The 14,867-nt window shown below is 34.4% G+C and overlaps 1 protein-coding gene across 15 annotated transcripts in view; it reads right to left on the bottom strand.

Annotated features, from left to right (window-relative positions):
* Positions 1-14,867, bottom strand: part of LOC146529726 (muscle calcium channel subunit alpha-1-like) — a 70,337-nt gene that overhangs the window by 3,440 nt on the left and 52,030 nt on the right. For 4 of the 15 annotated variants that reach the window (XM_085201806.1, XM_085201809.1, XM_085201812.1 and 1 more), the window contains exons 23-48: positions 14,624-14,790; positions 13,945-14,032; positions 13,702-13,809; positions 12,127-12,179; positions 11,922-12,059; positions 11,340-11,454; positions 11,127-11,257; positions 10,611-10,836; positions 9,807-9,905; positions 8,994-9,026; positions 7,963-8,148; positions 7,546-7,648; positions 7,041-7,201; positions 6,834-6,931; positions 6,470-6,558; positions 6,174-6,314; positions 5,668-5,833; positions 5,071-5,079; positions 4,206-4,374; positions 3,710-3,809; positions 3,537-3,612; positions 3,362-3,445; positions 2,615-3,102; positions 1,314-1,408; positions 656-762; positions 478-544 (exon numbers count right to left, since the gene is read on the bottom strand). In XM_085201806.1, coding sequence (XP_085057932.1) covers positions 478-544; positions 656-762; positions 1,314-1,408; positions 2,615-3,102; positions 3,362-3,445; positions 3,537-3,612; positions 3,710-3,809; positions 4,206-4,374; positions 5,071-5,079; positions 5,668-5,833; positions 6,174-6,314; positions 6,470-6,558; positions 6,834-6,931; positions 7,041-7,201; positions 7,546-7,648; positions 7,963-8,148; positions 8,994-9,026; positions 9,807-9,905; positions 10,611-10,836; positions 11,127-11,257; positions 11,340-11,454; positions 11,922-12,059; positions 12,127-12,179; positions 13,702-13,809; positions 13,945-14,032; positions 14,624-14,790 — 3,297 coding nt within the window. Of the gene's footprint in view, positions 1-477; positions 545-655; positions 763-1,313; positions 1,409-2,614; positions 3,103-3,225; positions 3,264-3,357; positions 3,446-3,536; positions 3,613-3,709; positions 3,810-4,205; positions 4,375-5,070; positions 5,080-5,667; positions 5,834-6,173; positions 6,315-6,469; positions 6,559-6,833; positions 6,932-7,040; positions 7,202-7,545; positions 7,649-7,962; positions 8,149-8,993; positions 9,027-9,806; positions 9,906-10,610; positions 10,837-11,126; positions 11,258-11,339; positions 11,455-11,921; positions 12,060-12,126; positions 12,180-12,452; positions 12,561-13,701; positions 13,810-13,944; positions 14,033-14,623; positions 14,791-14,867 lie in introns of those variants that run through there. The other 11 variants (XM_085201810.1, XM_085201805.1, XM_085201815.1 and 8 more) reach the window with 9 other exon arrangements.

Consider the following 14,867-nt stretch of genomic DNA (forward strand, 5'->3'; position numbering starts at 1 on the left):
TTTTTAATTAAAAAAAAATAAGGAAGGGTATATTTTATAGATTAGCTATAAATATACCATTCTAGTAGTTTGTTATTCAAATTGTACTCCAAGTTATATTAAAATTTCTTATGAAAAAATGAAAATAAAAGTGTTAGAGGCTGGTCTGCTAGCTAGTTACGCAAGCCACGTAACCATTATGAAATATTTTTTTATTTTATAATGCGACCTTTTGTGGTTAGCATTTCTGTTAAAAGATTTTCACAAGGTGAAATAATTTAGAGAAATTGCCATCTGGCAAGGGAGGATGCTAATTGTTGAATCATCATAATATTATAATACCAAGCATACTAAAGTTGCTCATTTTACAATAAATTAAAACACTTGTGAACTGAAAGCCTCATTATTTATTGTCTTATTTAAATTTGAGCCAAATTATTCACTCAGGTACAAAAACAGGTGGTGAAATTAACCTCGCTTTACTCACGAGATGCTTACCACTTGAGGTTGTTGGTTCTGAACTTGTTTTAAGTTCTTCTCTTTAATCATAAGTTGATGCGCCGCCCTGAAATTTTATTTTATGATTCATACTGTTTGCAATTTTTTTAGTAATCTATTGTCCTATTTATGTATGTATCTATATCACACTGAGTCAGGCTCTACTAGCACATCGTACCTATCCATTTGCTCTTGAGTCATATCAAGTGCCTCCTGCATTTCCCTCGATGTGTTCCTCACGAATTCTGGATCGCAGTACTCCGCTAAGCCTTGTTCCGCTAACACCTGTTCAAAATGTTAGCAATGAAATATTGCGTTATATTATTTAATACATAAATGTGACCCTGCGACCGCGTGGTTATGTTATTTATTTGCTTCATTCAATTTTCATATTTAGGTAACCAGAAACATAAAAGTCACGTCTTATGAGGTAAAATTGAAGAAATGTGTTATATCATAAAATCTATCAAAGGAATAGTAAATACTAGAGAAGTGGGCTGAAACCCTTGTTTATTTCATAGCATCTTATTATCACTATCCACTATCCATAGCAATAATACTAAAATATCTAGGACATATGATTTCAAAAATATTCTTTTGTAAGAATTATGCTTGTGCATAATCAATTAATCTTTAATATGGTGTTACCTTTAACTATATCCCGCGTATAGACACTTTGGTCCCATTAAGACACTTTCGTTATAAAATTTTAGGCCGATTTCTGGAGGCATTGTGTATTAAGTCTCAAGTGGGAATTGAACCCAAAAACTGTCGGGTTTACAGTCACATGGTCTTGCCCACGACTAACGTCAATATTTTGAGTAAAATGTTCTTACCCTCGTGACGAGACTCTCAGCGGAGCCGACCACCGGCACCGAGCTGTTGCGGGGACTCCCGGGCAGCGACACCACACTGCGGCAACTATCGCCGCCTGTTTTATTATTATTTTAATTAGCACAGTTTTCGGTTATAAAAAATGTCCTTAAATAACGTGTATAAATGTTGTATATAAATTAGCTTTTGTTGCTAAAATTGATCTTTAATTGTACTAAATGTAGGAAAAATTCAATTACTTTGTTAGTAAAGCAGATTCTAAATTACTTTATAATACTTATCTCTAGAAATACGGTACTTTATCTCATTTTGCTTACATCGCCAATTTTCTCTAATCTCTACTGTCTCATTCATTTACTTTATATACATTTAGTACTATTTTAAGCCTATCCAAGCTATGAGTTCTGAATTTTGAAGCAGCTATTCTAATTTTTTCTAATCACCAATTTTATACGGTTCTCGTGAAGTTTTGTGAATTTTTCTATTCGTGCAAGTTTCAGATGCAAGCGTTATTTTTTATTATTCCTCACTAAAAGCTTCTATTCGTTATTCTATACTAATGCAATACAGCCGTTCCAATGAATTGTTAGTTTTATGTCCATTAACTGTTTATTGGTGTAGTGGTTTACTTATAGCTTTTCGCTTAAAATATATATCACAATGTTATAAGTATTTATTCATTGTTTAGTTATCTTCATATACATATATACTCGATTACTCCGCTTAAATTAGGGAAAGACATTTTTGTCTAAAGGGAATAAAAAAATATTTAATGCTGTGCTAATTTTGGTAGGTACTGTTTTGTGTAATTTTAGCTGTCACAATAATGTTCAGGTGGAAGCATAAGGTTCTTTAGTGTAATATAAAAAAAATTGTGCAAATAGTTGTGTAGGAGAATTTTTTGGATTGTAGGTTAATGAAATGATGTTGGCAATGTGATAGCTTGCGTAATTGTGTACTTATACCACTTTCACAGATTGCATTCCTTCATGATAATATTGTTCCTGAAAAGCTTGAAATAAGTTAGTGCATGATGCTCGTCATAAGAAAGTTTCCTTCATATGGACGTTTGAGCTGTATTACTTAAGCTCCTAGTTTATTTTATTCTGCCTAAAAAATTACTTCACCCATCATAATTAACATACTATGAGTGTATTCGTCTAAATTTTCTATATAAAAAATATTTAGATACAAGACTTTGAGTTTTTATTTAATTAATATTCAAAACGATAATATGAATGTTGGGATTCATTGCTCGACTAAAACCCAACAAAACTAAGAAGGAAACTTCCCGCGTGCAGACCTTCTACAAGCGGGCGCTGGTGCGGCGGTGCATGCGGGGCGGTGACGGAGGTGGGCGCAGGCGCGGCGCCCGACGACGCGGAGCGCACCATCCGACCTGCGGGCGGGCGCGGCGAACGCGGCGCACGCAAGCTGCGGCGCCCACCGCCGCGCGCTGTCCCCGCGCCCTCCGCGTGCGAGAACGCGAAGGGCAGGCGCGCCGCCGCGTTGTAGCCGTACAACGTCATGGCGCGCGACTCTGCCGGCGCGCACGGCCGCGCCAGCAGCGCCGATATCTTGGGCGCTATGGTCTCGGCGGGCGACGGCGTCTTGTCCTCCGGCGACGCCTTGCGTATCGCCAGCTTGTCGGCGCCCTCAGGGTGCACCTTTTGTCGCGAGACGGGGGACGTGGACTTGGCGCCCGCCGCGTCGGGCGTCGACAGGTAGTTGACGCACCCGAACGCGAGACCGATCTGTCCGAGCATTTCGGGGTAGTTCGACTTTTGGTTGCTATCCAATGCGGCGTGGAACAAGGTTAGTGTTAGTCACAAAACGCAATGCCAGAAAATGTAAGTGAGTGTTAGAGGAATGAGTACGTAACCGGAAAACCACTCGTTCACACGTTTTAGCTACCTTTGTAAATAGCGTTCTTTAGATCGTTTGTCGTAGCTCTGCAATAAGGCGAGACAGTGATTATTTTCCATTGAATACGTAATATTAAACATGAAGCTATGATCATAGGAATAGTGATAAAATAGAGAATACTCACTCGAGGACTTGGTATATTTTCTCCGATTCTCCGTTGAATATCAGGGGCCTTAGTGGTATTTGTTCTTTTGGTTGACCATTGGCCCTAAAAATAAAATATATTAATATTTTCTTTATATATGTAATATTTTAGGGGACTTAAAGCTGTAATAGTATAATAAGTTAAACGAACTTACAGATTGGGTGCTAATGGCAATGGTCCTACTCCATACTCGCGTTGCATTAATGAACTTAAGTGGTTCCCAACGGCTTCTGTAATACATTTACACATACTTATGTATTTTTCTGCTTCACACAAAAATTATAAAAAATATGGATTTTTTCTATATTCGGTTATAATTATAACTACCTGGTGGACCTTCGCCATGTTTCCGAGGCCTGTGGAAATGTCTGTTGGGGCCGTGCCTCCGTATACTTGACCAAACTCCACCGAACAATGAATGATTTCGCTGTGGAAAATGTTATAAGTGTTATAAATCAAATATTTAGGCATTTTATTTAAGATTTTATTATTAGCGTTTTCAAATTATCTAAAGAGAAAAAAAAACGTCTTTAAAAAAACTATGAGTAAAAAAACTATGAGTGAGACGTATATTTTCAGAAGCATTTTACAATTTTGAAATATGATTTATATTCTCTAATATATGAAATAAAATAAAGTTCAATTTTAATTATTTTTTTACATTTTCAATGGTATAAAAATGTACAGAAAGAAAAAATAAAATCATATTTAGCAGATTTATATTTAAAGCCGACGATATATGCATATAAGTTACGGAGCGATATGGTCTCTATCTATATATAGCCTTGGCTTCTAACTAGATTTACTTTTAGTTTCTACTTACCCTATGCATAGGTACATCATTATCTGGTATAACTTCATCGAGGGTTCCCGATATCGCTCTCTTCAGCTCCGGGCCAGCCTCGTGCAGGGTCCTCAGACCGGCCTGTAAAGTCATCTGATGACACTGCTCGTCGGTCTGTCTCATCTCTTGTTCCTTTCTTTTTTTGAACCTTTACACCAATTGTATGTTTAAGTTGACGAGTAAATATTAATATGAGAAGATAGATTTTTTGGTCTATGCAGCTATTTATACAATACATTAGTAGCTAAAACTTGATCAAACGTGAAATTTTAAAGCCACACTTTATAATCCAATGATTTGTGTGCAACTAAATTTTTAGCTATTCTATTGCGATATATTACTAATAAAATTTTTACGAATATTTTTTTTTGTATTTAATTTTTTCTAATTTTTCCAATTTGTACACGTTTACTCTATATTTTATTATACGCTACCAAAATTTAATCTAGCTTTGGCTAAATAAAAAAACATTTCAAAATTTTGTATGTTAAATGTGGCTGTTTCGATAATTATGTGTGTCTGTTGATAGAATCCGATAATACACAAAAACACAACATTAAATTTCGGATATTGGATGGGTGATGTCCCTTCTGTCAGTGCATGCGTATGTCGTGATTAGACCGTGTGATGTATGTGGGTACTTTGAAAAAGTCTTCAAACCGTTTAATGTTTATGGAATATTAAGTCTCGAAGGACCATGCGGGGTACAACCGAAAACATCTAGGATTGAACCTGCTATCTTTTGATTTCATTACTATCGTCTATATCCGAGCTCTTATAAAAACACTAAAGGGCAACATTCTCTCTCCTAAACAACATACGTTTTCTCAGATGGGTTACTTACGCGTGATTCCTATGGAACAAAAACATAGAGTCAGTGTTAAACTGAACATAATAAAAATAAATATTTAGAGTTTAAATACAAAATAAAACACAATTTACAATAATAAGTTATAAGTTCTTATATAAATCATTAACCTTTCACACAAAAGTTAAGCTTGTTCATTAATTAGTGGACTATTTCCTATGGATAGTTATTTTACTTAATTAAGAAAGATTTTTTTTAGTTTTTTTTCTATTATAATTAAATTTATTAATAGCTTCGTGTAATAAATTGACACGTGTAAAAGCTATAAGAAAGACTCAATAATGTACATTATTATATAAGATTGTAATATTTCGTGGTGCATATGTATTTTCAAATGTGTGTTATTGCAATTATAAAGATATCAAAGTTTCGAATCCTGAATCTGTCATTTTTTAGCTAGTGAAAGTTGGGCAATTTTTGTCCATCTTCATTTGTAGATAATAGAACAACTGTAACTAAAAATTCTGGCATGTTACATATTAAAAATACTTATAACTTCATCAAATAAAGTGAATAACTTTGTAGTTATTCAATGATTTGGCCTTTATATATTATGTGAAAGATAATTCGTACCTTCTAAAGTAATCCTGTATAAGGAATGTAGCGTAGAACTTGCCGACAGTGATCTCGTTGGGGTCACCTGGAGGTGGTACTACTTGATCCAGGAGTTTGGGAGAAGTTCTCTTCCAGATCTTCTTGATGACCGCTCGAAGTTCTGTGTTACAATCGTCGATGTTGCCTGTGAAGTGATAATTTGATATTATTTTGAAAATTGAATTTTTTTTGCTGTTTCCATTTTTATTCATGTTTCTATATCTTCAGAATTGCGCGAGATAGATCTATTTCTATATTTATCTTAATATTAAGACACTACACACACACACACACTTCTTTCCTTTAATTTTAAATATATAATAATTTTGTTTTATTTAATATATAGCGATGTAACGTTATCCCCCTTTTCTTTTCTCATAATTCTTTTATTTACAAAAGGTTGTATGTAGGAGATAGCTTGAAGCAATAAGTACGCCTTTACATACTTGGTATCATCATACGTTTCTATTAGTTTGTGTTATTACCATCAGTTTTGATCTTGAGCGACGTACGAACAACGGCGAAGAGCGTCGCGTTGAAGAGCACCGTCCCGTCCGAGTTGAGCGGCATGTTCATGGACACGAGGCGCTTGCACGCCACCCGGTGCGGACACAGCTTGCCGAACCCTGTCCCGGGAGGAACAGGCACTCTTTAATATATATATGTAGTTGGTTACAAGCAACACAATATATCTTTATGTTATAAATAAACAATTAGAAATTTAAATCTTCATAAAAAACAGAATAGAAATAACAAAATGTACAATAAATATATAGCTTACCTAGAGGCGGACTAATTTTTCTTAATAAAGTAACTACATCTAAATGTTTTATTCGTCCTTTTGCATCTGGATCATATTCACTCCATAACCTGAAATAGTTATGTAATTACGATACAGGTATATATATTTTATTAAGACAGTAAAATTTTACAATTATTTATAAATTATTGTACAATAGATGCAATTTAAGCTCTCCACCAACCTTATAAACAATAATAACAAATATTACGAATAATAGAACCAGAAATGTAATTAATAGAATAGAACCTTAAATAATGGCCATTTATCTTCGCATCGTTTTTTCTAATAACGCTGTTACTGTACAAATAACTATTTAATGTTTGAGTGGATAATGTTGTTTTACCTTATAAATTCATCTAAATGGTGTGGTCCCAATATTGACCAGTCTCTTGTTAAATAGTCAAAATTATCCATAATGACGGCAACGAATAAATTAATTATCTGAAAACAAATAAGATAAACTTGAAAAAAGAAGCTTGAAAATAAATATACGTATCCGTTTGGATGAAGCAACATATTATCAAATATATGATAATTCATATATACTAACAAGAAAAGAACACAAGACGTAGAAAGAAATGAAGTATGGGAAAGCGAGGACGCTGCCGCAGGAGCCGCTACTGTCTTCTTCCCCCTCTTCCTCATAGTTCCTGTCGCAATGAACATCCGGTTCCGGAGATACTCCCATCATTATGTCCTGCCATGCTTCACCTGGAAAAGAAAATGTATAATACTTGTAATTATAACAGTTTTGAACTTAAATAATTAAGAAGATGATGTGACATAGATAGAGTATAGTCTTGTGGCAAATTAAAAGTTTTGCACTTTTCGACAAGAAATTATGTAAACATCCCATTTAGAAATTCAAATACAATAGGGGAAAGAACTTTTGAATACCATCATAAATAAAAAGAAAATCCATTTAAATATTTCAAAAAAAACATGTTAGTACTTAATAGTCAATAGAATATGTGAAGAAGAATTTTTAGAGATAGGTTATTGAAATAGACCGTAGAGCTATATTAAAATATTAAAAAAATATGTTAATATCTTACCGGTGGCAGATCGAAATAACACTAATATAGCTTGTGGAAACGTTTGAAAATGGTTATTTCGTGTGATAGGAGTGTCGTCGTCTATTGCTATTTTGCCAAATACCTAATAGAAGAGAAACAAAAAAAAAGGAAATATTGTTTTGTTAGTATTGCCATTTGTAGTACAAAAGATACATACAAAATTATGTTTTTATAATGTAACAAAGTTAATATGTCCCATGCTCCATCAAACCTCGTGGACGTCATGGTTGAATCCAAGATGCAATTTAACCATTAAATAAATACCATGAATAATCAATTTTATTCAAAAACCCGAAAGGGTCCTAGAAAAAGACAATATTCTTTATATTTGCAAAAAGAGACATGTAATAGTTATATGTGTTAAGCGTGAAATGTTTAAAGATTAATAAAACTCACCTGCATTCCAACTACAGCATAAATGAAGAACAGCATCAAAATCAGCAGAGCAACGTAAGGCAAGGCTTGAAAGGACTTGATAAATGTCCAGAGTAGTGTCCTAATGCCTTCTCCTCTGGACAATAGCTTGACGAGTCTCATTACACGAAACAGTCGAAAGAAGTTAATGGAGGGGATCGAACTTTCCTGTTTCAGATATTATATGAGTCAATACATATTCTTTCTTATTATAGGATTCTATTTGTCTATCCTAGAGAGACATGTCCCTTCGATCAGTTCTCCCATTTAGGGATGTTCTAGTATTTGTTTTCTAGGGTAACATATTTTTTCTATCAAATATAACTGTATTCGTTTTTCATGACCGTAAAACAAGTATGTTGAACTACGGTACTATAATTGTCTTGTCAGTCAAAAATTTGTTCTAATTACTTTGGACATTGTTCATAAATGCTATACTATTTTTTGTGTATTTACAATTTCTATTGTACTTATTAATTTTTGTGTTTTGTGAAATGCCGTGCTTTTTTACCAATATTTTCCCATACATACATATATAAATAGATAGTTTTGTGGCAGGTTACTGTCCCAGATGCAGTACGATACATCGAAAGCTAACCTCATCATTAAATCGCCGGACAACATGTAAAGCTTTAATATTAGTGACATCAATAGTAGAGGTACCTACGGAATGTATTCCAAACTATTTTTTGATTTCACGCATCCTTTACATATGTATTTACTTTACATATATATTTACTTTATATATATATTTTCAGCTTCACGCTGCATCCCGTACATAGCGGGTACTTAGACTGAACTTGGATACCTAGTGTTAAAATTCATTACGTGTTGCGTGGCGGGACTTAACGCCGCGCTTTTCTTCGTTATCAAAGCGAGGAAATGGAAATGTTAAATATTTCATTTCCTCGAGCGGGAATCAAACTCACACCACGTTACTAGCTGCGCCACGACTAGCCTCAATGAAACTTTCGGCAAAAGTGATATCTTAATATACAAAAGCTCGCACTCACCTTAACAACGTGGGCTCTTGGTAGTCCACTTCCCTGAAATAAATATTACGCTTCAATGATCTACGTATAGATGCAGCGTGCTTGCTGTTATTACAACACCTATGTATGTCCATGCTCGGGACAGTAACTACGCCGCCTAAATTTAAATATTTCAATTTTGCACTTTGTAGCGGAAAAAAGAAATCTGTACAGATTAAAATGTATTTTTGAATATCTAGAACTTTCTGTAGTAATCTATCTATATATATAAAAGGACCTGTCCTCACTGACTGAGGCACGACAGCCTTAAGCGCTGTGCGTAGAAACGTGAAATTTGGTTAGATGTTTACTTTCATAATCTGGACATCCGCTAAGAAGGGATTTTGAAAAATTTTAACCATAAGGGGGTGAAATCGGGGTTGAAAGTTTGTATGGAAAAAAAAATAAAACGGCACCTATTTTTATAAAATTGTAAATTCAGACTCTTAAAAATATTTAATTGAATACGTGTTTCACAGTATTTTAGAATTTACCCCCTAAGGGTGCAAATAAGGGGTTGAAAGTTAGTATGGAAAAATCATTAAATCGCCACCGATTTTTATAAAATTTGAAACTTAGACTTGAAAATACAACATTGAACACATGTTTCATGGTTTATTAGAATTCCCCACTAAATAAGCAAGCGAAGCTGCGCGCGTCCGCTAGTTTTTTATAATCTTAAAAAACTTACAGTTCGATTTAGATTCACATTTAGTATATTTAAATTTAGGCTGCATATTAAGTGAATTACTATATATAATAGAATACCGCTTGAAGCGTGCGCAGTGATTTTACCTGATTCTTGAGTTCGTTTACTTGTGAGACAACGATGTCGATGATGCTGCCGAGCACAATGATGAAGTCGAAGGTGTTCCACGCGTCGCCGAAATAATTCTGGAATTTACGGTCTATTTATCTTGTTTGGTCTAAATCTGTCAATTAAGAGGCGAACAACTAGAAATTCTGGATAAGATTAGATTATTAGAAGTAAACTAATACAGTACATTATCTCATTTTATTTCTTTATTTATTTATTATTATTTAGGTGGGTTAAAAACAATATTGATATTATGAGCCAATTTGGGCCGTTGAGTTCCACCACTCAACACACAATGCCTCAAGAATTAGACGGAGTGTCATAAAACTAGGTTCCCAGGTTCCCTCTGCTTACTGCTGCTATGTGCAGAATAAAGCGTGAAGCTAAAAAATAGAACGAAAAATCTAGTCCTATTAAAATTAGACTGATGGTTAGAAAAATATAGTCATATTATTTTGCATTTATCTTCATTATGTTTCTGTTTCATTTATCTACTTTATAGTTCATTGTCTCAAAACTTGTATATGGGTTGAGTCTTTTCACCACACAAGCGACTAAATATTACTTGTTTTTTTATCAGCTTCCCGCAGTATCCCGCAGTATCCCGTATACAGCAGGGCAGGCAGAGAGAACCTAGTGTTAAGACACTCCGTTTCCCATTTTCCACCGAATTCCGGAGGCATCGCGTGTTGAGTGGCGGAACTCAACGTCACGCTTTACCTCGACACCAGAGCGAAGAAATCAAATAAATAAATAAAATATTACTTAATTTAATAAATCACCTTAAACCTAAAGGCAGCGAGTTTAAAAATGAACTCAAGCGCGAATACAGCAGTAAATATCATATTGAGCATATCCAACGCCTTGCTGTACTCCGGCGACTGGTCGTGGTACTTCATGGCGAGGGTGATCGTGTTGATCATGATGAGCACGAAGATGGCGTACTCGAACGGCTGGGACGTCACGAACCACCACACTTTGTATTGGATACGATGTTTTGGTATGTACCTTGATTGGATAAATAACATTTTACTAAATAATAACGTTTTAATTTTAGAAGTTTTTGAATTTAAAAAAATTAGTTTCATATACTTTTTGTTATTTTCAGAGAGAACAGAAAACCCTAGTAACAAATATTTTTTTTAATATTTCTATATTCAAATTCTCTGCTGATAGGTTGAACTTAACGCTGCGATGATGTTTGCGTCAGATATATAGTAACACTGTTTCGAAATATAAAATTACGAGATTAAATAATTTATTTCCTATACTAGATGATAATAATTTTAATGACTCACCTTCTAATAGGTTTAGCTTTAAGAGCAAATTCTATACAATTCCTTTGGTTCTTGTCTAGTTCACAATTCTTATATTCCTGCTCACCCTCATTCTGGAATGTCACTATGACGAAACCGACGAATATATTTACCTAAAAAAATCATATAAAACATGGTAAAATATATATTTTGATAATTATGTCCATGACAAGTGAGAGAAGTCAAGTGACTCACCATAAAGAAGGCAATTATAATTATATAAATAATATAGTAAGCTGCTACAATTGGACGGAAGTTAGTGATGGGACCACGATCTTCAGCATTCGAATCTATAGATACATACAATAACCTGAAAAGAATTATTTTTTAATTATTATATAACTATAATTTCTATTTCGTGGTTTTTATAAATATATTTTGTTGCCATTTGTGTTTTGGGATTGTCACTTTTTGCATCATCTTCATATTACGGTGAAACCAAATTTCATTCATTTCTACTAACCTACTAATCCATTTTTATTTAAAAAGACTAGATGCAGTATATTGGGTAGCGTAACACGGGCTTCCTAAATACCATCATTTTTCTTTAACATAAATAATTAAGTCAGTGAGGCTAGTTCTGGCGCAAACGCGACACATTGTAGGATAGATTCCTAATCGAGATGAAATTATAAAATATTTAATATTTTCATTTCCTCAAATGTCTTAATGGGAACGGAGTGTTTTAACACTAGGTGTCCAAGTTCCCTTTGTCTACCCTGCTAAGTGCGGAATACAGCATGAAGCTAAAAAAAATTAGGCCAATCAATGCCTTACCCTGGCCATCCTTCAAAAGTAGACACAGTGAAAAGCGTCAGCATTCCTTTCATCACATTGTCGAAATGAAAATCATTTCTCTTCCAAACTCTGTCTCTGACTACATAATTAGGATTTTCGAATACTAAATAGGTTCCCCTGGAATCAAAATTCGCTTTCAATACATGTCCAAACATAAAAAAACCCATACGACTGAAATACTTACTGACACTCATCTTTTGTCATTTTTGAAATATCATTACACCTAAAAAATTTACCCTGGAACAAAACTTAGGTGATTAGATAGTATTACCAGTTTTATTGTAATAGAAGCAGTTAGTTACGAATACATGATGCTGAAGCTGTTACGGAGGAACCCATTTCTCATGATGTCACAAGCGATTTCAAACAGCAATTATAAACATATTTACAAATTGGTTTCATTTTTTTGCAATATTCCTAAAATATTTTCTAGGATGTTAGAAAAAACGATATAGAATTTCGTTAATTCGGTTATCAAAGTTACAAATCAATATGAATATCAGGGCTCACCTTAAATAACTGTACACCGACGACAGCGAACATAAATTGTAACAAATACGTAACTAGCATTATATTGCCTATTGTCTTAATCGCTACTATCACACATTTCACTACATACTATATAATGAAGGGTGGTGCGAGTTAGTTGCGTGGGTATACATTACCAGGGGCCAGTCCGGTCCGGTAACCACGCAGCGACGGAACATACGGGGAAAAGCAAACAATATTTAATAATGGGGCTTCAACACAAGGGTATAGTATAGGGTATTCTATATACTTTGTTAAGACAATTGTTAGACGTCTTCGAATGGGTTTGACGAGAACGCCAAGGTAGGGGGGTAAGGTTATCTATGAAATTAGTCCTCTAAATGAACTGGATTGTTTAATTCTACACCTTTGGGCTCAATCTAATCTAATCATGCTTAGAAATTTTGGTTAGTCGGTTGGTATCAATATATTTTTACAAATTATAAAGTTAGTTTTAATTAAGGAGAGATGCCCGTTTCATTCCAATTGGTAATAATTATTTTTACTATAAGTTCTATATTTTTTTTAAATTTTAATTCTTCAAATATTATAACGATTTTTTTTACAATAACAATGAAAATATAGAACAAAAGAAAGAAATATTTAAAATAAGAATAATAAAAAGTGTAGAATTGTTAGATAAGAAGGCGTGACAAGCAACAAATGAAAATGCGAAGGAAATAATGCACAAAGCAAAGCATAAGTAAAATACATACATATAATTACATATAGATAGATAAAGAAAAAATATAATCATGAGAAATGAGTGACAAAAGAAAATAGATTGAGAAACAAATTATGAGTTACCCAAAGGTGTAAGTTTACAAAAGTTTGAAATTTGTGTAAAACTCCAACCGGTGTGGACACACGTGAGGTACACAATACGATACAAACGACCGCAACGGTGAGCGTCTGCTGGTGCTAGTGGTACGAATAGGCTACGACTCTATACACGGTACTGTCAGTGTATACAGCGAGTTCTCTCTATGAACGCGAGTGTCTCTATAGTGTTAATACGTTGTGTCCAAGTGTCTAGTATAGATGAAACACTTTCGAATAGGTTTGACATTTTCAGTGCACCGCACACAACAAATCACCAGTTTGCGTGTGCAGAGCTCGGACACAGTTTCTATACACTTACACATATACAAGTGTAAACAGTACATACGTCACAATTGTAGTCCTAGTCTATTCGTACCATAAGACTCTTAACGGCTTCGGCGCCCCCTACCTTGAACATTTGCACTCCCATGACCGCGAACATGAATTGAAGCAAGGACGTTACCAATAAAATGTTGCCGATCGTTTTGATTGCAACGATCACGCACTGAACAACGTGCTATAATCAGGGAAAAATTACTTTCAATATCCATTTGTATTAATTGTAATTTTTTTAAGCATTGATCTATAATTATCTCATTTTATATTATAATTCAATATATTTTATTTTTGGTGTGATGAACTGATTACTGACCTTAAGGCCTTTGGCCCTATTAATAGCTCTGAGAGGCCTCAGAACCCTGAACACTCGCAAAATTTTCACAACGGATATACTCCCGGATCTGGAAAAGAATTGAACATATACAAGAAAGTATTAGTAGTGTGGTGGTGAGGTAAGACGCCGTAACCGCTGTGCGAAGAAACGTGAAATTTTGAAAGATATTTATTTTTGTAATGTGGGTAACTAGGAAGGGAATTTGAAAAATTTTTACTCTAAAGGGATGAAATAGGCCTTGAAAGTTTGTATGGATTTTTTTTTAAATCCGCACCTATTTTTATAAAATCTGGTATTCAGAATGATAAATATATTTAATTAAACACGTGTTTTACGGTTTTTAAGAATCCACCCCCTAAATTGAAAATAATTTCATAAATATTCGTACAGTTCAAGCGGGCCGCCCAGGTCGCTAGTCTTAGTATATTCCTGTTCGGTTTGACTGTATACGATGATAAGTATTTCCCTTAAAGGGGTGTTTATTGTGGTCAGTTCAACTCTGGGCATTATTCTACCGCCTGTCACACCATGTCTTTAATTTGACGAGTTGGAGTTGAAGTGGGAGATAGGTGAGTATGAGACTTAAATTACACGATGCAAAATTATTAATTATTATTATTTATTAATTATTCTCTTACATATTAACAAAAGCACTCACCTAAAGCTCATAGATATCAAAGACACGCAGACAACGAGCATGTCCAGCACGTTGAAAGCGGAGCGTAGGAAGGCGCCCTGGTGCAGCACGAGACCGTATGTCACCAGCTTCAGGAACAGCTCCAACGTGAAGATGCCCGTGAAGAACATGTCGAATTGACTGAGCAGCTGATAAAATTAAATTTAATTTTGATGCCATTATAAGGCATATTTAGTTTTAATAAACTTAAACAATAAGTATATTT

This window comes from Heliconius melpomene, chromosome 18 (assembly GCF_056956725.1).
Source record: "Heliconius melpomene rosina isolate 202511_hmr_F chromosome 18, ASM5695672v1, whole genome shotgun sequence".
In the NCBI taxonomy this organism is placed as follows: domain Eukaryota; kingdom Metazoa; phylum Arthropoda; class Insecta; order Lepidoptera; family Nymphalidae; genus Heliconius; species Heliconius melpomene.